The 22,450-nt window shown below is 43.0% G+C and overlaps 1 protein-coding gene across 4 annotated transcripts in view; it reads right to left on the bottom strand.

The window, feature by feature from the left end:
• The window catches only part of LOC144736356 (neogenin-like), a 224,647-nt gene that overhangs the window by 26,924 nt on the left and 175,273 nt on the right, over positions 1-22,450 (bottom strand). For all 4 annotated transcript variants that reach the window (XM_078619017.1, XM_078619020.1, XM_078619018.1 and 1 more), the window contains 3 exons: positions 21,774-21,857; positions 4,108-4,246; positions 2,658-2,884 (listed from right to left, as the gene is read on the bottom strand). In XM_078619017.1, the coding sequence (XP_078475143.1) occupies positions 2,658-2,884; positions 4,108-4,246; positions 21,774-21,857 (450 nt within the window). The remainder of the gene's footprint in view (positions 1-2,657; positions 2,885-4,107; positions 4,247-21,773; positions 21,858-22,450) is intronic.

Below are 22,450 nucleotides of genomic sequence, written 5' to 3'. Positions count from 1 at the left end.
TAAATCCCTGTGATTCTGTCAAAACGATTACCAAGGTGCAACCTGGCCAAAGCTGACCAGGACCAGTATAAGGAGGTTGTAGAAAGAGTGGCAAGTCAAATTCCCATGACGGTGGAAAGTTATCACCTTTTTGTTGGCCTCCTCACAGCAGCTGCCAAGAAGAGCATTCCCTGAGGCTTCCGGAAATAATACACTCCCTGCTGGACAAAAGAGACCCAGGACCTTCTCCAACAGTAGAATCAGTTGGGCAGCCCACAAGTTGTAAAGACCCTGCTAGTCTTTAGAATCAGCCAAACGTTAGAGGTGGATGAGTGTGTTCAAGGCCTGGACTTGGTGCCTGGGCCCTACTACAACATCGGAATGCTGCTAACCCAACAGAATACCAGGCTGCAAGAGTCCTGCCTAACTCTATAGCCTTCAAACTAGTGGAGAACACAAAAGAACGGCTCAACAAAAAAACATCAAGTGAGTGATCCATCGCCAATTACACCAGACATTGGCCTGAATTTCTTCACAAGACCCCATCACCATCAGCACAGAGGAAGGGAGGGAAGGTCTCACGCTACTTGAAGAAAGGCAAGGCTGCTGGAAGATATGACATCCCTCGAAAATTCTCCCATCACTTAGGCCCTAGGGGACTCCAATGGTTGGCAAACCTCGACACCATATGCATCCCAAAAGAATGGTGGGAGGCAATATTCATTGCAATACCCAAACCGGACAAGCCAACTACAACCCGGGAAGTGATAGGCCGATATCACAGCTGTGCACATCCGATAAACTCGTGGTATCCATCATCCTCCAGAGAGTCAGCCCCCTCGTCAAGTCAGTGAACCCTAAATAACAAGCAGGATCCCGGCCTCTATGCAGCTGCTGTAACCAGGTTTTGGTCCTTACGATGCACATCGAGACCAGATTCCATAAGAATCCAAGACCGGGTGGTCTTGTCATCAGCCTATGACATAGTCTAAATCAAGGGCATGATGGTAAAGCTCGCAAGGACTATTCGTTGCCTCAAAACAATACACCTGATACGTACGCTGCAGAGCAATAGACACCTGTTTATATGGGCGATAAAGCCAGCTCAACCCGGCGCCTCAATAATGGATTGCCACAATGTTTAGTACTCACGCCAATGCTCTTCAATATCTATATGAGCGACATGCCGCCAACTGGGTCACCCCAACTTGAATATGCGGATGACCTTGGAATGGTAATGCAAGCATACACTTTCAACAACATCGGATCTACTCCAAACAAAAACCTAAACACTATGGGGGAAGATTTCTAGAAATGGAGGCTGAAGCCAAATACCCAGAAAGCAACAATCATTGCATTTTATCTGAAAGTCACCTTCTGTGGCAACGTTGTGCAACACGACTCCGATCCAACCTATTTCGGAGTGAAGCTGGACCGTATGTTAGCCTTCTACAACCACCTGAAGAAGGTAGCCGACAAGACCAAAACAAGGGTCAACCTGGTCCATAAACTGGAAAGCACAAGCTGGGGAGCATCAGCACTAGTGCTACGGACATCAATGATGGCTCGTGTCTACTCTGGAGCCGAGTACTGTGCACCAATATGGACGAGATGTAGTCACACTCAACGTATTGATATCCAACTTAGCACTGCAATGTCGTGTATCACTGGAACCCTCAGGTCGACCCCAATAACCTGAATGCCCATGCTGTCACACATCTCTCCCCCATCCATCCGCCGCAACACTGCAACCCTCCATGAGTCCTGCGGATTGAGGAAAACAGTCGCTTTCCCATTCATCAGAACCTCAATAACATCCCTCGTCATTGCTTGAAGTTAAGCAAGCCCTTTCGGACCCATGCACTTAACCTTCAACCATGCGAGTTCAACCCCAATGAGGCTTGGAGAGCTGATTGGAGTTCAAAAGAACTCACATACACCTTGTGAAAGACCCAATGTCGAAGATCCCTGGTTTGATTTTCCACGAAAATCATGGTCCACCCTAAACTGCATCTGCTCAAACCATGGCAGATGTGGATACCTGATGCACAAATGGAATATTGAAATCTCTCCAGTGTGCGACTGTGGCCATCCAGAACAGACCATATAACATAACGATGCAATTCCCGATCCACAAATATGAAGGAGACATCACAGCGGTACACACTGCTGCTCCTGACGCAGTTGTCCGGTTTACCACCTGAATGTGAAATTGTCGTTGTTGCTTTGCATCTACATCAGCCATACGAAAGCTGAGCAATACCAATGTCTCTATTTCTGTCTGCGTATGTGATGGCATGTGCTCATGGGTGTTGGAATGGTTTGGACCCCCTCCTTCAACCATTGATGCTGCTCCCCCAACAGCACTCTTCCTCACCTCCATCCCTCCCCTCCCCCTCCTTACTCTGGGTGCCACAAGGTAATGAAACTACCGTGGCGATCAGTGCTGTGAATTAAAAACAGTATTATCCAGCTTTACATTTTTTAAATATTTCTACCTGGCTAGACTTGAATAGTGAAAACACCACCATAAATCAGACTGCCCAGACTCAAAGTGGATAATCAGTGTATCTCTACTAGACATCACGTCATACACTTCCAAATGCACTTCCAACTCTTGTAGCATATTCACCAAAAATTTTACCAAAGTAATTTCTGGGTGCAAATACTTTTCTCACCAATGTAAGAGTTGCGTCTTGTAAGGCTGTCAATGGTACAGGGCTCGATGGTGTGTATTTCCTGTGAGTGGCGTGACACAGGAGTTTCTGTGACTCCAGACTCGGCGCCTGAAGCGGACTTCACCAGAGTTCTCATCTCCAAACGCTCATGGTGTATCCACAAGTCCGGTGGACTCAAGTCCAGTGCGTGGCTTTTTCTCTTGGAGCTGCAGGCTGCCGCACGCTTCCTGCCATGTAGAATTGTTTTCAACAAACACAAACATGCATGTAGACACACAACTTCTCCACATAATCATATTAGGTGGGGGGGGGGAGGATGAAAAAGGCACAAAGTTCTAGTAATCAAAGTTGGATTTTGTCTCTTGTAGCAGGTTTAGGAAATTAATTTCATAATTATTTAAGAATGTTTGGGATGGAACTCCCCAGCATTTAATTTCTTACCCTTTCATTCAAAGGTGGATTGTAATCTTTAAGTGTTGTATCCACCACTTTTTACATTTTACAGACTCCAATGCTTCATTTTATGAGTGGATATTAGCTTCCAGGATGTTGGCTAGGACTGCTAGCAAAGCAATCTCAGTTTGTTTCAATGTGTCTGTGATAGTTCTCCTGGTGGTACAATTAAGGGCTGTCCGCCAGGCTGGTGTGGGCATAGTTCAGTATTCACCACCAAAGTAGCAAAAACCAAGCTCTGTGTTGCACAGCGTTTGTGCATTGGCTCTAAAGGCGAACCCAATGCGTTTATTTAGGAGACATTTTCTGCTTTTGATCTTCTAAACTAACTTTGGAGGTGGTATTTGTGAGTGAGCGATATAGGGTGGACCCCAACTTTGGATTGTGTGGTAAATGCTGACTATTAAGAAATATGTTGAGCTCATGTTGCATCTAAGCATGATGTGAATGAAAGTTGATCGTTTTTTTACGTGCTTTATTGCAACCTCCACGTTTTGCAGCAATCACCTATGTCATTCATATCCATGCTCAAGATCTATTCAATATTTTTTAAGTCCTTTAAGGCTAGGAAGATATCATCAACAACAGCTATGATCATTTCACTGTTTGAAGAAAGCCTCGACTTGTCATGATCTCATGAAGCATTATTCCATCCATATTGAGATTGTTTGGCAGGTTAATAACTTGAATAAAGTTGGTGCCAGAAATAAAGTGTAATATGTTAAACCCTGTTTTTTTCATATCAACCTTTAAAAATGTAGTGTTACTCACTAGACCTGCGACTCCAGGGTTCTGCCTATAATTCCAAATTGGTCAAATGTGTTAACTACAGTTGCCGGTACTCTAAAATACAGCTTTTGCAAAAGCAGCTTACATTGAACGGACGAATAAACGTATCAGTGGTGTTAATATTAATGTTTAATGTAGACCCAGAGGGATGGCGTGTTCCTAATAAATGTGCCAATTGGTGTCTGAATTTGGAGTATAGGACCCGTACTTGTGCTCAGCAGCCATGCGACGATTGCAGATGATGGCCACAAGGACAATGACGATGATGGTGATGACTCCAACACATACAATAATCACCACGAGGGTGGTGTTGTCCACATTTGAAGGCCGGCTCCCATTAATCTGACCTGCACCCACAGCACACAGTGGGATGAAAACCATTTGCTTTCTTCTTTAAAAACAACCTTGAACAAACGGCATACCAAATTTACCCAGACAAATGGTTTCCTATTGTCAGTAAAATTCTTAAAGTGAACATTTAAATTTGCTCCTTCATCTAACCGGAATAGCGTTCTGTACATTCAAGCATGTTGTCGTACATTAGTTTAAAACAGGAAAGTGTGATAATGATGGACATTTACATATTTTGGGGACAAAACTATATTTTATATTCTTTAATACAGCAAACAGATGCTAGAATAAAACCCATGTATAATGAAAAACAACATTATATATTGCAGTATTTAAGCACATTATATACAAGGGAATGCAGAGCATGTTGGAGGAGTTACATGAGGTAAACAAAGCTGTTTGGAATAGTGCTGAGCTTCCACAGGACTAGGAGGAGGCAATCATCATTAGCCTGCATGAGAATGAGGATAAGAGAAGAGAGGCACAAACACACATGGATGCATACACACACAAATGGAATGCAGTAGAGGATGGAACCAATCCTAGGTAGTGATGCCTGTTTAGAGGAGGCAAATTACATACATCACTGCTCATGTATGATGGTAGATTAACATTTTAAAGTGAACAACCATTAATTATATTATTACATTTTAGTCTGAACCCTCACTGGTGATTGGAATTTATTTTTCCTAATCCTACCCCATGCCATGGCAAAAGCACTGTCATATCACAATAACAGAGGTGGGACAAAGTCATTGTTATGCCGAGTCGCAAGTCATCAAATTCATGACTCGAGTCTGACTCGAGTCCAAGTCACATGACTCGAGTCCACATCTCATAGGTGGGACAAAGTCATTGTTATGCAAGTCCAAGTCGAGTCGCAAGTCATCAAATTCATGACTCGAGTCTGACTCGAGTCCAAGTCACATGACTCGAGTCCACACCTCTGCACAATAATGACAATAGGTAACGAGCATGCTTATATTACATGGTTGTTACATGGGGCGATATTAATTGCGAAATTTTAACATTGTTTCATCATGTATTCCCTGCAAATAAAACAGCTGCATGTAGGAGGAACAAACACCGCAGACAATATTTAATTCATAAACGCATTCATGCATTTTCAAGACAGATACAATCTTAAGCACAATTTAGTTGAAAGTGACTGGAATTAGGAAGGTTGAAAATTATTATCCAGTATGACAAGCCAGCAATGCACAGAAGTGTAACATTTATGAAAAAGTTATTGCAAAATAGATCACAGTAAAATGTATAATATTGGAACTTGGATGTTAAAAAATAACCATTCATAATTTTGAGCAAATTATGTGAATTTTAGAATGGGAAAATATATTCACATTGTCAACATTACAATTTTCAATTTAATTATAAATAACACATTGTAAAGCTCGCATCCAGTAAATAATGGCCTTGAGAGAGAAAATATTTTTCTTAAATTGTCTTATATTAATTTTGAGATTTTTTGTGTGAAATGTCTTACCTCTGCAAATAGAAACCAACTTTACCTTTATGCCGATTATATTGTTATGATGAGGAGATGTACGCTTCAATGTAAATTACAGATTTAAACAGACTAGACCTGCTCATCCACTATGCAATACCTTTTGATTTCAACTGTAACATAAATGTTTTACTCCACTGTAATCAATATACTGTAACGAGACTCCTTTTAAAAATAATATACTCTTAAGGGTGTTCATTGATTATCTACCGGCACAGGTCACTGATCTACTAACTCCATAAAAAGCTCCTTGCAACTTTAGACATATGTAAATTCAAATCAATACAGCAAAACAACAAAAATTCCACGTTTCAATCATCCATGCATTCTTGCAATTCCTGACTTCTGTAATCTGTGGGATCGTTGACCCTGAAATCTGGGAAAAAATTGCCGATTTATGGATCTTTTTCATTCGCGGCAAAATCCTCCTGCAGTCCCCAGTACATTGCGTAATTGACTTCCTCAGATTGTAATGCATACTAGAATGCATTACAATCTATCTATATAAAAGTCAAAAATTGTGGCGGGGTTTGTGTGTGGTCGCGCGCTTGGCTTTCCAACGGTGGGGTTTACGAAAAATAAATAGCCAGGCACCACGCCATAAGCCCTGCCGTGAGCAAGTACTATTCCTTTTTTACATCAGTCAACATTCAATTAGTTTAATTAGCAATTTAGTGCGATTTCTGTGCACTTATTTTTTTATGACGTGTGCACGACCATACCAACTCACGCGCCTTTGGTGCGTGAGTTGGTATGGATGGCCCATGCCAAGTCGCACGCCTTCAGTGGGAGTGAGGGGGACATTTTATTTTGCGTAAAAAATCCTACAAAAATACACTAAATGCTCAGGTTAATTCTTCACTGTCTCATGTCCCCCCCTCCCCGATGCGTGCAATTATTACTACTATACAGTCGGTAGATGCTACCACTATAGCCGTCAATCTAGGCGACGCCGGAGGCTCTGCACGGGACTAGGCCTCACCACTCCACTCTGTCAGGTGAGTACTTTGTGCTATAGAGTCAATAAATACTGCTATAGAGTCAGCATGTACTACTGTAGTGATAGAAGGTACCACCAGAGTCGGTATGCACTGCTGTAATCATAGCAGGTACCACCACAGTCAGTATGCACTGCTGTAATCATAGCAGGTACCATCACAGTCGGTATGCACTGCTGTAATCATAGCAGGTACCACCACAGTATGCATTTGTGGTGCCACAGCGACGGGGCCACTCGGCCGAGCCAGGGAGCCGCCCGGCTTCCACCGCCGCACTGCCCCCCATCACCCCCCCCACATAAACACGCACCCACGTAGGGCCTCGTGGTCGGGTCACCTACCCTGAGTTTTCACCCGAGGGCCCCCTAGGGGGGTTACCCCACGGTTTCTCAGGGCCAGGGAATTGGACAGGACCCTTCCCAGGCCAAGTAACACTGCGGCGCCGTGGGCGGATTTGAGATCGCACGACCACGGCGAGCTCAGAGAGCCCCGCAGTTAGAAACGCATACAAACACAAACACGGGTCAGCAAGGCAGATAGCTGGGATCAGGACCCGGGACGACTGATTGGTCGAAAGTTCAAAGGCCGGCGGGATCGCAAAAGAGCGGGAAATCCTAGGCTCAGGATTGGTCGAGAGACCAAGGCGGTCGGGACGGGGGCGCCTAGCCTTTGATGTGAATAGTTTAAAAGAAAACGCAGGGGCAGTAGGGAACTCTCTTCTTCTGGAGTTTGGACACGGGGTCAGCGACGAAGGAGTCATCGGGCGAGCCGCTAGATTGTCTGCAGGACGATCTGAGCGCCGCAAGGTCACCAAGGACTACAGACGGTATCGTGTTGCGCGCCTTACAACACCTCAGAGCGGAGAGTAGGATCCGTAGGAGAGGGTTAGTTCGGGGTAAGGACGAGTAGGAAAGCGGTTTAGCAGAGAGCGCAGCATAGAATAGGGCTACACGGCACCAGAGCGTGGGTTAGAAGCGCCTTGCTGTCCCGCACACACACACGGGTGGCTCGGTTGGTTAGCAAGGGCTAATAAAATCTCGAGCGTAGTAACAAAACCGTGTTGTTGGGTGTTTTTGGAACGTGGTATTAGCGTGCACTGCATTCGCGAGTGTGTGGTCGTTGTACGCATAAAGGCCGTGGTCTCTGTACGATTGTGCGGGTACGGAGGTGTGTGCGTTAACACCCGGGGAGAGCACTTTTGGTGTGTTGGCGTGACTACGCAGCCGTGTGAGAGGAGAATCGTCCTTGTACGATATTTGTGTTGACGTGCACGCGCGAGTGGGGGAGGGGACGAGTCGTCGTGTCGGCGTGTGCCCCGCTTGCGTGCGCTCGTTACTTGCGTAAGCTCTCGGCGTGCGTAATCGGCGTACCCCAGGTGCGCGATCGTAACGTGAGCGGCCAGCGCGGCGCAGAGCGGCGCAAGAGTGGGTATCGCGTGTGGAGCTGTATGCGTGTGTGCGCGCACGTTCACGACGTGTGTAACACAGGTGCGCGATCCTAACGTGAGTGGTCAGTGTTGGGTGAGTGCCGTGCAGAGCTGTGTGTGGGTGTGCGCGTACGTGGTTATCCATGCCTGCTACGCGGACCCGCGGTGGAGGGGAATCCTCGGGTGACGGCTCCCACACCCTGGGTGAGGAGCCTAGCGGCGGTTCGCTTAGCAGCGGGGGGGCGATTGATGATGTTAGTCCGGCCGTTAGTATTATCGAGGGAGGGATCTCGGGGGCTAGCGACCCCTACACATTGCTGCAGTGAAAGCAGGTACGACCACACTATGCACTGCTGTGATCATAGCAGGTATCACCAGTCAGTACGCACCGCTGTTAGATTTTGGATATTTCTCCGGGTCCTCCGGTTTTTCTCTCCACATTTAGAATCAACTTGCGTTTAGAGTATTTGGCTACTATACATTTCTACATGATAAGCCACTTCGTTGAGCTATCATCTGTGACCAGGTCACTGCTGAAGAGCTATATAGCTCAGTGGGCCTTACCTGGTAAAATAAGTTTAGTTTGTAAAAAAACAACCAATACATTCACATTGCCAACACACCATCGGATTCTTTGCAAGGCTTACACAAATAACTTCACGTGCAATTTTGAAACTAGAAACGTACGCAGTGAAAATTTAATATATTGTGATGGAATACAATACCGTACGTGCATTGCGTTTACCACCGAAAGCCTGGACTCAACAATGTGGAGGAGTCAATCATGGTGGATTTGCTTGAGTGCCATTGTGAGGACCTGTCAAATGAGAATCTAATGCAGCTGGAACCACGAGCTGAATAAAAGGCCGAGGAAATGATACCACCAATACTACCACGGACATTCACTTCACAGAGATTTTCATAGGCTTTTATTAATGTCGAAGCAAGAATGGATATCTTCATAGGATGATTCAAACCGAGAACAAAAGCTCTGAGTAGCGCGGTTGGCTACGTACGATTGGCTATGTACGTACGGTACGAAATATATTGAACATACATACATACATAACAGGACATTAACCAGTGGCATTCACTGGTAGAAGGATCTGTACCAGCAGAATAATAAAAATGATGTCCAGCTGTATTTGTAAAAAAAAATTAAGTTCTGCAATAAATCCTGAAGGTCCACAGAAGAGAGCACGCTTCGTTTGGTGAACATTCCTGTATCTCCAGCTTCATTGTCAGATGAAGAGGCAAGTGAACTTGCACCTTCGTCTGCCTAACTCCACCACTGCTCACCCCAAAAGGCCTCGATCAGCAAGCACATGTGTAGAGGAGTTGTCATGAGCGCTGTAAAGAGACACCTTCGAGAACAGGGGCGGGTCCGAGTGAAGGGGAGGAGCCGCCCAAGGGGTACTTAAGGGGGACCCCGTGACGAAGGTGGGGTTGTTGTGGGAGCCCGGAGTGTGGATCGTCTGAAGGAGGTCTCTCTCGCTCGTGACCGGACGGTGTTGGCTGAACCCCCGTCCGGGGTCGACGAGTGGGAGAGCCGAAGACATAGCCGAGAGTAGGGCTCCAAGAAGTCTGTGAGAATCGGCTGAGAGTGAGTGGGGTTCTTCTCTCCTCGGCCGGGCGGTGTTGAATGAACCCCCGTCCCGGCCCGAGTGAGAGAGCCCAAGGAATACCTGAGGTTAGAACGAGTAGAGCTTGGGGGTCCACGGGAAGGACCGAGTAGAGAGAACACCTACCCCTGGTGTGAGCCGAGTGTTTAACCCGTGTTAGTAAACGGCGAAAGCCCTTACAAGAAGTTCTGTCTCCGCGTGGTTCTATGACGCAACACGTATTGTTTTACACTTCATGACATTTAGTCATACTTTTTTTAGATGCTAGTGGTTGGGAAAAAATGGGGGCCCCAATCGTCGTGTAGAGTTCTATGGGGAATCCATTTCGGCCTGCTGCTTTTCTGCTCAGGATGATGCTAGAGCGTCATTAAGTTCCTGCAGGTCAATGGGTATCTCTAGCTCTTCTACCACACGTGAGTTAAATCTATTAAGGGATATTTTACTGAAATAAGTGTCTTATGTTCTTGCTTGTAGGGGAGTCTGATGTATATAGGGCCATGTAGAATTCTTTGAAGTGGAAATGTATATCCTTTACCTTTGTGAGGGGCAGCCCTTCTTTATGGATACAGGCTATGTGGGTACGGTTCCGCCTGGATATGACCATTCTCGATAGGATCTTCCCCGTAGAGGGAGAGGAGTCACGGAAGGGGAGTATAGCCTTCATAAATAGCAGGATGATTTGATCATTAGGAATTTTTTCCAACTCTAGTTTAACAGAATTGATTTCCCTCATGGTGATTTGGAATTGTGTGACCTTATAGCTGTCATGTAGGGAGTTAAGTTTATTTTCGAATGCGTGCTGCTTGACTTTAATATTCTTGAGCCTATGCAATCCTTTTTCGATTCAAGGGCCTCTTAGAAAGGCTTTAATGGAATTCTATATCACCAAGGGGGATACTGGGGGATTCAATGCTGAGTTGACTGTAATAAATTATTTAACTTATTTCCCTATCTCCTAAATTGTCTGCTTTTGTAGCCTCTTGCCAAGGGACCGAACGTTGCGTGAGACTCCTCCGGGTTTAAAAGAAATTGGGCAAGCACCAGGGCACGGTCAAAGATTTGTAAGCCTCATATTTTTGTCTTAGTGATTTATGGGAGGATAGGTTTAGAAACCTGGAAGAGATGTATTCTGGAGAGGATTGTGTGCTTTAGAGATACGAGTGGTCCCGTTCTGAAGAGTTCAGGAGTTCTCCATGGGTCCACTAAAAATTATTTCTCAAAGAAAATTCCTTTAGAGTGTGAAGGGGGACTGGACCTCGTGAGATGTGATTTCTCAAGGGTAAGGTCTAGTACAAGTTCCAGTCTCTGCATGAAAAAAAGTAATTTCGAGTTAAATAGCATTTGCCACGAATGCATCCCTTAAGTATCGCCAGGGATTCCTGTATTTATGGACTTCGCATTGGAAAGAGGCTGCCGGCTTCATTGCTGTGCGGACTCTGAAGTATTTGAATTCGCGAAGTTGCAGATAGAATCATGGAGCTGCAGTGAGAAAGGTAGGTGACACGCAATTTTGTTTTGTTTTTAATGTTTTTACTCTATTCCCAAGTAAAAAAGGGGGTTGCAAAATTAAGTTGGACTAATTCAGAGCTGCAGGAGCAGAGTTACTGGGAAAGTAAAGGTAAGGCTATCTTTTTAAAATAATGCTATTTCAATTTTTAGTTTTGCATTAGCACAGATTAGCTGTGCCTAATTTCTCCCATAATCCGCTGCACACCCCGTTGGCGTGCACTATTTTGCAGACTATCGACAAAACTTTCACAGTGCAACGCGGATTACAGAATGCGTGATATGGTCCCCCTACATCACTGCGGACTATTGGATTTATGCTCGATTATGGATGGGTGTACCATGTACTCTAGTGGCAATGTCTTATCAAATCAAGATACAGTGGTACCTCGGTATACGTCGTTAATTCGTTCCAGAAGGTAGGACTTATACCGAAAATGACGTGTACCAAACGAATTTTTCCCATAAGAAATAAAGGGAAAGGAAATAATCCGTTCCAGAGTATAAGAAATTATATTTTATATGGCATATTATACATTCATGGGGTTGTATAACATAATTTAGACACTACTTATTACTAAAATGCATACATAAATTAAAATGACAAACAACACGTGAAAATTCACAGAGAGTTATAGCAAGGGTTGTGCACTGAACAAGATCTACAGGCAGACTGACGAGCGGCGCTTTGTTTCAGTCGTGAACGGGGTGTACGCGGGTACTGTACACGATGACTCATCCCGACCCATACAAGTTCTAGCAAGCGCGTCGTATCCCAAGCAAGATGTCGTATCCCAAGACATTTTCTCTCTCGTCAAAACACGACGTATACCAAATTCGACGTATTCCAAAGCGATCGTATACCGAGGTATGACTGTACTCCAAACTAGTCTAGCAGAGTCTCAGAAAATATGAAGTGAAAAAAATAAGCCCAGTGTATACTGCCCTTATCCACACCGTCATGCAATAATAATGTATTTATTTTTATTGTTCGATTAAAACAATCATATAAGATTAGACATTTGCAAAGTAAAGCTTAAAGGCACAATGTGAGTAATGACAACAAAATGTGAGAATCTACAATATAATTCTAACACCACACGAAAAAAATGTAAAAGTATATTATTTCTACAAAAGGGATATACAATAGGCAGTGCATTATTCAGAGAAAACATACTTAAATGGTCATTTACACACCATAGCTCTTTTTGACATTTGAGCTCATGTCAGTACTGTACTGTAAGACAATTTAGCAATTGCAATAGTGTATTGACTGTAAATGTAATTACTGTAAATGTACATACTGGGAGTACAGTGTTGTAAATGTGTTAGGGGGATCACAGGCTTAATTGTGTGACAGCCACATAAAGAGGTCAGACAGGGTCTGTAAAAGGCAGTAAGGAAAATATGTTTCTGATTGTTTGCAATGGTTTTATCTGAGGACGAACAGTCCTCGACTAATGACCATAATTTGTTCCTGGGGCCGCCCATAAGTCGAATGGTTCGTAAGTCAAAACACAATAATGTACTGTATTTAAATGTCCATACAATTTGTGTTATGAAATGTGTTACGGATCAACAAAAAAGGGAAGCATTATTAAACTAATAAATATTGTATATGTGCATGTAATACTGTAATATATACTGAATATCAAATAAAACATAAATAGAGGAACACGAATAGAAAAAATAATCTGTCTTATTTTCACTTACCTAGAGTCCTGATGTTGGCTTGCTTGCGAAAGGGCGCAATGAGTCACCACAATTGCACACACATAAGGGCACGCACACACACACCCCAACGACAAAGATCCCCCCTATAGCCTTAACCGACTGTTAGGCCAAGTGCTGATGGGCCACGGGGTAGCCCAGTATATCAATATGGGCAATATTTCATCGGCTAAATCCGCGTGATAGCAACTTGACCTCTGATTAGCATGGTTGGCTACGTACGGTGCGAAAGAAGTTCAACATACATACATAGTCAAGCTTCATTCACATGGAATCGGACTCGGGTCGCTGGTTTCATAGCAATGTGCGATAACCACCCACTGTAAAGACTGGCTTTTAACAGACTGTTGAGGCAAGTGTTGTTAGCGAGCAGCTATGAAGCACGGTGGGTGGCCGACACCACATCCGACCGCCTTTGTCTCCCCTGTGGTGATGTTTACACACTGCAGAAGGTACTCATTTGAGGCTGAGTTAACTCAGAGGAAGCCCAGGACCTATTCAGATCATCGTTATTGGTGTTTGTCGTGAGCGGGAATCAAACTCGGGTTGCCGGATTGGGAGCACAGCGCGCTAACCATTGCATTACCGCTCCCCAGAAAGACAGATATCCCCGTATAGTCATTACAGACTATTGGGGCAAGTTTCGATTTAAAGCTTTCGTGACTGCAGGGATTCATCTTCTTGGTTCTTTCGGTAAAGTCACGTAGAAGGAAAATAATAAAAATAAAACATAATAAAATAATTCTCACGACGTTTCGGCCACAACGTGGAGAACAGGTCTGTCGACAGACCTGTTCTCCACCTGAAGACGGCTGCTTGCGTTGTGGCCGAAACGTCGTGAGAATTATTTTATTGTGTTTTATTTTTAAATCCTTTATATTAAGTTCGCTTGCTTGCTTGCGTGCTTGCGTGCTTGCTTGCGTGCTTGCTTGCTTGCTTAGGACCGTGCAAATCTTTCGCTCGTTTTTTAACCCACTTCCCGTGATCCAATCGAGCTGACATTTCCCACACAGACTCGTTGTGTGTGACAATTAATTTTCGTGAAAAATAATTTCCAAAATTTTACACTGTTTAGGGAAAACAAATTAAATATTTAATTACCAATTGCTTAATACTGGCAGACAATCATCTGACCCATAGGTGGCAGCCATCTCAAGCCAGAGGACGATAGGACTCTAGCCACCACGCATACAAAGGATTTAGAGTGAAAAACTTTGTTTTTACGGGTTTACTTGTTATTATTGGGGCAAGTGCTGTTAGCGAGCACTTATGCCACGCAAGGGGGTGGGGGGTGGCCAGCACCACGCCCAAACTCCTTCGTCTCCCGAGTGGCAATATTTCCACACTGCACTAGGGCGCCGTCCATAAATGATGTCACTCGATTTTGGAGGATTATTGACCCCCCCCCCTCGTCACACGGCGTCACAAAAAGTCAGACCCCCCTCAAATATGACGTCACAAAGCTCTGCCCCCCCCCCCCCCCCCAAAACATATTTACATTTTGAAAATAATACATGCTTCAAATCGCTTTAAACTATTGTCATTGTAGTGCGTATTTAATGTGGCGCTGCACTCTGATGTTGTAGGAGAAAACATTTATTAAAACGTCTATTTAATGAAGTAGAACGTGTTGTCTATATTTATTTAAAGTTGCGCATTTTGATGTGACGTTACATTTCTCAACCCACCCCCCTCGTCACACATCGTCACAAATGTCTGACCCCCCCCCCCCCCAGGTAGGTGACGTCATTTATGGACGGCCCCTAGGTATACATTTGGGACTGAGTGTGCGTGTACGCACACTCACCATTTGCCACCAAGGGGCAGTGACATCAGCACGCTGCTTGTGCCAAGCTATGTAAACTTTGGGGGGGACCAAATCTTCCAGGGGGTCTGGGGACCCCCCCCCCCCCAGAAAAAAATCTATCCAAATTTGAAAACGAATTTCCTGCCATTTCCTTCCTAAAATATTAAAAAATTCACGAACACATAGGATAGATTTTTTTTTTACAAAAATGTCAAATAGTGTATTGTATTCCATTGCTATGTTTTTTCTTATCTTTTCTTGTTTAATTGAATGTCATGCCAGAGATTAGGAATTCATAAAGTACAACCATAAACCACAATCATATAAAATACATCTATTTTATAGCAATATATTGGGGGGGGACATTTTGAGCATGTTTGGCCTTGACGTGAAGTGTTGAACGCTCTCTGGCCGGAGGTCATCGGACAGACTCAGCTGCTATGGGTTGACTGTGCACGCGCACATACACACATGCACATGCACACACTCTCACGCCCTGTGCGAATGCTGAGGAGGATCGCTCCGCTAAACAAAATAGTTCCGTGGTTCAGTTTGCAAGTGCGAATTCGCGTTTTACGTCAATGTTTAAAAAAGAATAAGACATGGAATCTCCATAATAAACGTATTTGGGTTTAACCCAAAACGTTTATTATGAATAATATTGTTCGCGAAAGTCGACGTGTTAGACATGGAATCTCGTTAGTAAGTGCGGGTGTTCATAAGTCGGGAGTTCATAAGTCGAGGATTGCCTGTACAAATATTTACACTGACACAGAAACAATCTGTCCTAAGAAATTGACTACACACCAAGCAGAGCCATTCACAACGTTTCTTGAATTCATTATAATTTCAAGAATCAACTAAGTGAATTACTTTTATTATTATTTAAACAAAACATTGGTAATTTTCTCTGACATGTGTTTATTACAATTGTGCATACTGCTTCATGAACTACTATTTCATAAAATGACTAATCTGAATTTCGATTTAAAGCTTTCGTGACTGCAGGGATTCATCTTCTTGGTTCTTTCGGTAAAGTCACGTAGAAGGGAAGTAATAAAATAATAAAAATAAAACATAATAAAATTATTCTCACGACGTTTCGGCCACAACGCAAGTAGCTGTCCTCAGGTGAAAACCAGGTCCGTCGAGGCGACAGCGTCTGGTTTTCACCTGAGGACGGTTACTTGCGTTGTGGCCGAAACGTCGTGAGAATAATTTTATTTTTATTATTTTATTACTTCCCTTCTACGTGACTTTACCGAAAGAACCAAGAAGATGACTAATCTGGTTTTAAAACATTTTTATTTAACTATTTTTTTTATTTTACCAGGTAAGGCCCACTGAGCTATAGAGCTTTTTTTAGAAGTGCCCTGGCCACAAATGAGAGCTCAATGAAGTGGCTTATCACGTGGAAATGTATGGCAGACAAAAACTGGAGGACCCGGAGAAAAATCCACATGACCACAGGGGGAACATTCAAACTCCTGTAAACCAGGCGAGGTATTTAACATCTCGCCACCATGGCGCCATGCTGTGGCATGATGGTCATGCTTATAACCTAAACTAAATACTGCTTGATCCAGCTGTAATAGGCAACTCAAAAAATAAATCAATGCTTTCAAGCTATATTAAGCATAATAAAAAAAATGCAACTATGTCTATCAGCAGATAAATTGGTTGACCGAGCAGATGGGCAGACGGAAGTGCTGCATGTAGCGACGAATTACTGCCAACTGTTTGGTATGCACAGCCTAAGGCCACCGCTTAGTCACACATCACGAGGTACCCCAGCAGGGAACCATTTTCAAGATGAGAGAATTGTTATAAAAAAAACTTCCGTATTTCACAGCACAATACAAATTATATACAGTCGTTCATCCATTATCCGGCGGCTTCAGGGGGGAAGGGGGTGCCGGATTTTCAAAAACGCCGGATAATCACATCATAACTTCAAAGATCTTATTTTTGCACATTCTTGTATAACATGTTTTTAGGTGTTGTGTACATGTTTTTGTGTATACTGTATGAAATTCGCATGAATCAACATAAAAATAAACAAAGATAAATATCCTCCTGTAAAAAGTTACAGTACCGTACTTACCACTCCAATGTTTTATCAACATGTGTTTGACGATTTAAAGCTTTCGTGATTGCAGGGATTCATATTCTTGGTTCTTTCTGTCGGAAAAACAGCGCCCTAGGACGCTGTGGCCGAAACGTCGTGAGAATTTTATTTTATTATGTTTTATTTTTATTACTTTATTATTTCCCTTCTATGTGACTTTACCGAAAGAACCAAGAATATGTGTTTGACGATCGCTGGACTGATGCAGCCTTTAGACCAGTGCATCGGAGAATGCGGAATTACATGCACTTTTCGCTGGATCGTAGTGAATATTTTCTCTTATTACTGTAGGTATTAGTCATGAAAAATGTATATACATGCCGTATCTTCATTGTTTAAGTTCTATGTAGTGTATAATGTACTGTATATCATATTTGACACTGAAATCAAGCACAGCTACTCTTCTTTTGCCACTCGCCGGACTGGTACAGCCTTCAGAGTGGTTTTTACGGTTTTTCCAGATAGGCCCTGGACCACCGGATAATGTTGGAAGCCGGATAACCGCCTGCCGAATAATCGATAATCAACTCTATTGTGATATGTAAAAAAAAATGATAACTGCCACGTGAAACAGCACTAAAATAAATGCAATATTACTTCAACATATTAAATGTCAATTGAGAATGGAAAAATACACGAGGAATAAAATTGTAATGGCTATTGAAGCATTACAGTTTACCTTCACATTGCAAAAGCTTTTGATGTAGTATCATTTGTATTCATGATTTGTGGTTACTTAGACTTACAAAATACGACGAATAAATGGATGTGCAAATACGTGTTAATCTCACATTCCATAAGTGTACTAATATTATGATTCTCAATTTTATATCATTATATTCCCACTGATCCGTAGAATGAATGCTCAAGAGAAATGGAATATAAATGCAGAACTTATGGTTTGATGGCACTCAATTAAATTATTCTCATCATCTAATGTTAGGCAATCTTATGTTACAGAAAATATATTTAAAATCAGTTTTGCTCGTAACGTAACATTAATGAAGGCGATACTACCCAGAAAAATATGGGCATGCTAAGGCAAAATTGGGAAATTACTCTATGGCCATCAGGGATGTCTAGCAGTTCACAGACGTCTACTGGACATCTGTGAACTACTGGACATCATCTGTGAACTAGAGCTTCATAGCTCATCAGAATCTTCCATGATAAATACAGTTTCTGATTCTGCAGATGAGAAACAAAACATCATTGTGTTTTGGGGTGCTCTGGCTTACTATGTCATATATCATGTGGAAGATATGTGGCATACACTTATACGATCTACAGCTCTGATGGGTTGGTTGTCATTGTATGCATATGCATGACCACCTGTACACAGGCCTATACACAATTATGCTGTGTACATAAATATGCTCGTGTATAATCACTTTGTCTGCCAAATACGTATGCCCTGCATTACTCATATCATAAATAAAAGACATAAGTCAAGTAAGTCCTTAACATCATGGATGTGCTTTACCGAGTGAGTTCATCTTCTTACCTTATTTTATACAGTGCCATTGTTCAAAGCGCGTAACATAATAAAAGGTAAAAGCAACAATTATTTAGATAGCAGGAGCATGCAAGAGATGATGAATGGGCGACCAGGATAGAGGGTACAAAGGGGTTAGGAAAGTGTAGGGGATGGGTGGGAAGAAATGGAGGCATGGGCAATGGAATGGAGGTAACCTATAAGATAGGGGGACTGCTTAATTTACAGGGGAAGTTTGTTCCAGTGGAGGGGTGCAAGGAGAAAGAAGGCGTGGAAAAAAGATTGCGCACAGGTAGGAGGAGGGACAGAAATAGAAGATTGGGAAAGAAGAGGAGATGGGACACAGAAGATGTTGAGAGAGACAAGATAAGGTGGGGCAAGGTCACGGGAGAGATTTAAAGACGAGACTAGTGTATTTAAAAAGGCAGTGGGAGTAAATGGGAAGCTTGTGAAGGTCAAGCAGAGGGGAAGTGTGAGAATTAAAGGGGAGATTAAGAACAACCTGTGCCGAGGAATGTTTTATTTGTTGAAGGTGAGTAAGATCATCAGCAGGGAGGCCAAGAAGAGAATTACAGTCGTCCGAATGGGTAAAGATCAGAGCATAAACCAGGGGTTTGGTGGCAGAATATGAAATAAGTAGGCAGATTTTCCTGATGTTGAATATACAAAAGGGGCAGATGTGATTAGTAGTGGACATGGGGATAAAAAGTGAGGGAAGAGTCAAAGGTGACACCGCGGTTGATGGCAGAGGAAACAGAGGTGAGGGAGAAAGGAGAGGAGATGGTGGGAACGGGAGGGGGAGAGCAAAAGGCTGGAAAGAAAATGATGGATGTTTTTGAAGGATTGAGAGAGAGAAAGTGAAGTTCCATCCATTATTCGATGGCAACCAGACAGGAGAAAATGCGAGACGTACGGTCAGGGGTAAAAGAGGGAAAGGAGAAGAAGATTTGGGTCTCAGCAAGGAAATATTGAGGAAAACAGAACAAGTAGATAATAGATTCACGAGGCGAAATAGAGAGAAAACAGTGAGGGACCCAGATCTGACCCCCTGCGGAACACCGACACTAAGCTGGGGCAGGGGGGAATGTAGTGATTGAAGGAGACTGAAGATGTGTGAGAATATGAGGTTTAAGCAAGGAGAGGGAAGTGCTGGAGCTGTCGAGGTCGGAGAGCGTGGAAAGAAGAGTGGGGTGATCAAAAGTGTCAAAAGGTGAAGGAAAGGTCAAAGAAGAATAAGAAGAAGGGCAGAAAGACCGGCATGGAAGGAATTGGCCAGATGGTTCTGGCTGGTTCGGTGGAATGAAGTGGACAAAGACCAAATTAAAATTGGGGCTAAAGGGAATGCGAAGAAATGTGGCGTGTGAGCCGATTATGAACAAGGCGTTCCAAAAATGTATAAAACAAAGAAGATAAATTGGACAGTAATTGCCAGGAATGGTGTATGCTGAACTTCTGCTGCACCGTACATAGCCAAACGTGCTAATCGGAGGCGAGGGTGAAGGACAACTCAACACAAATGAAGATGTTGGGGTGAAGGCAGAGGAGGGCCAGTGACGAAGAGAGGAAAGGAACGGGCATGAGAGAGAGAGAGGAAGGGGTAGACAGAATGTATGACCGAATGAGCAAAACGTTTGAGAAGAAATAGTGGGAGAAGGCCAGAGCAGAAGGGGCATGTGGAAGAGAGGAATGTGTATGAAGAGGGATGGAGCCAATTGTTTATGGTGGAAAAGAGTGGATGAGGGTGGGGGGGGCAAGGGAAGTGATGAGGGATATGAAATGTCTGTTTTGCATGTTCGTGATCTGAAATACATTTAGAAAGAGAAAGGCAATATCTATATATTCACTATGCACAGACCTCTTGTCTGAAGATTCACAGGTGGCAGAAAAAGCTCGATAACAGGAAGCAGTATGGATGGATTGTTGCCAACGGATGTTAAAAAGCCAGATGAAGACTACCTTTAAACATACATGAAGGATCCTTGAGACTATTGTTTTGGTCTCACTATACAGTGATGAGACATACTTAGTACTTATGCTCTACATGTACAACAGCTCAATATAACTCAAAGTACAACATTTATCTAAGTCACAGAAGTTAGTCGGTTTAAACGATAACAAATATACTGGACAGCATTTCACAATCAATGGCCAGTTCCAAGAATCAGGAACTGGTAATAATTTCCAATGGAATATTAGTAATGAATGCACTGGTTGGCATGCGCAAACATATAAATGGTGCGACAGCCGAAGTCACTACATGATAGGGTTGCATTCGTTTGATCAGTTAAAAGGTATTCTAGAATATGTCGTGCCTTTTATCACTGGGGACTGAATATTAAAATCAGCACCACTTTCCTCTGAGTTTACTGGTGATCCAGGCAAAGGCACAACGTTTGTGTTTGAGGAATTAAAGGTGGTTTGATCAAGGTGGTTTGAGAGGTTTAAACAACGCAGCTACCTGCACAACATTAGAATGATAGGTGAGGCGGTGAGTGCAGACACAGTGGCAGCCGACAATTTTTCAGACTACAGATGAGTGTTAACCTAACCTTTTCTCTGCTGATAACTAGAGTTAATCACGACAGTGTTATTATTCGTTTTCCTATTAATTGTGATGGGAAATTTCATCTAAACCTAAACCTCCCCTATTTACATTGATTCTTATGTAAAAAATTATTTTGCTACAAGTCGCAATTTCCAGGAACGCAATCCCGATGTTAATCGAGGACTGCCTGTATTTAGCCGACTCATCCACGTGGATCAGATTTCATGGAAGATGTGGGCGTACCCACGTTTTACCCCACCACACGTATCCTGCACATTGACTAACTGGGGAGATTGAATAAACTTGCAACATTACTTCAACTGTCATGCCAGAAGATGGAATTAATCCGGTGGCCTCTGGATTGCAAGTCCAATGTGCCAACCATTCCACCACAGCGGCTCCCCTTATTTCTCAATAAAAATGGCAAAACTGTTGCTCATTGCTGGACATTTCTATTTGTGATGCAATCTAGTAATGTGTTTTTTTACTTTTTTTCCATACAGTTACCGGTAATGCAGACAGAACTATTGTAAAAAATCCGACAGGTTACCTCATCCCCCACCCAAAACACATTTAAAAGTAAAAAAAATTCCAACTTGCTAAACCAAGATACTGGCTACACAATCACATTATTCAAACTTTATTAGCAATGAATCCTGGCATATTGTATTTCACTCAACAATTGATGTGGAAGGTTTAATTAAACAAGAGTAAATAATTGTGCAGAAAGGGAAACTCACCACCACCAAAGGTACGGTCACCCTGGTTCATGTCTCCAGGCCTGTTGTCCCTCCGGGGAAAGACACGGCTGAACGAGCCCTGAGCTGGTACACACACAAACACAAACACAATATTATATACATTGCATTAACGGTGTTACCTTATAACCCTCTTTGTCCTGGAGGAAAATTCCTGCACGGTTAAAATTTCCAGTGCATGACTCTCCTTCTTTTACCTGAACCGTGTGCTCAACTAGCAAGAACAGCGTACACTTATATTAGCACAATTATTGTCACCGAGCCAATCAGCGCCTGCCTCCATCCACCAGTCTTGAACGTTTGCCGTGGAACGTGCATTAATTACTCTTACGCGAGCTCCAAATGAATGCACAGGTGGAGTACGTAACTTATTGTATTTTTCTATGTCATTATCATTAAAAATTATTGTTTTGATTCATGTGTAAAGTATCATTATTAAGGTTATTACCGATACCCCAATGAAGCACTCATATATCGCTCATGGTAAAACAAATTGTAGTCAGTAAGGCATGTTAATTGGGACCATGTTTAAATTACCTTCTTTAGCGCTGTTTTGTATCGCGCTCCATTTACCAAGAGCGCATTCCCAGTGCTGTAAGAGGTATGCCATGATAGTGTGGTATGAACAAAGCCAAAGATACACAATACAATTGCATATA

Source organism: Lampetra planeri, chromosome 3 (genome assembly GCF_965212315.1).
Source record: "Lampetra planeri chromosome 3, kcLamPlan1.2.h2, whole genome shotgun sequence".
Lineage (NCBI taxonomy): Eukaryota > Metazoa > Chordata > Hyperoartia > Petromyzontiformes > Petromyzontidae > Lampetra > Lampetra planeri.
The sequence above is the reverse complement of the archived record's forward strand: the minus strand, read 5'-3'. Positions and strand labels throughout refer to the sequence as shown.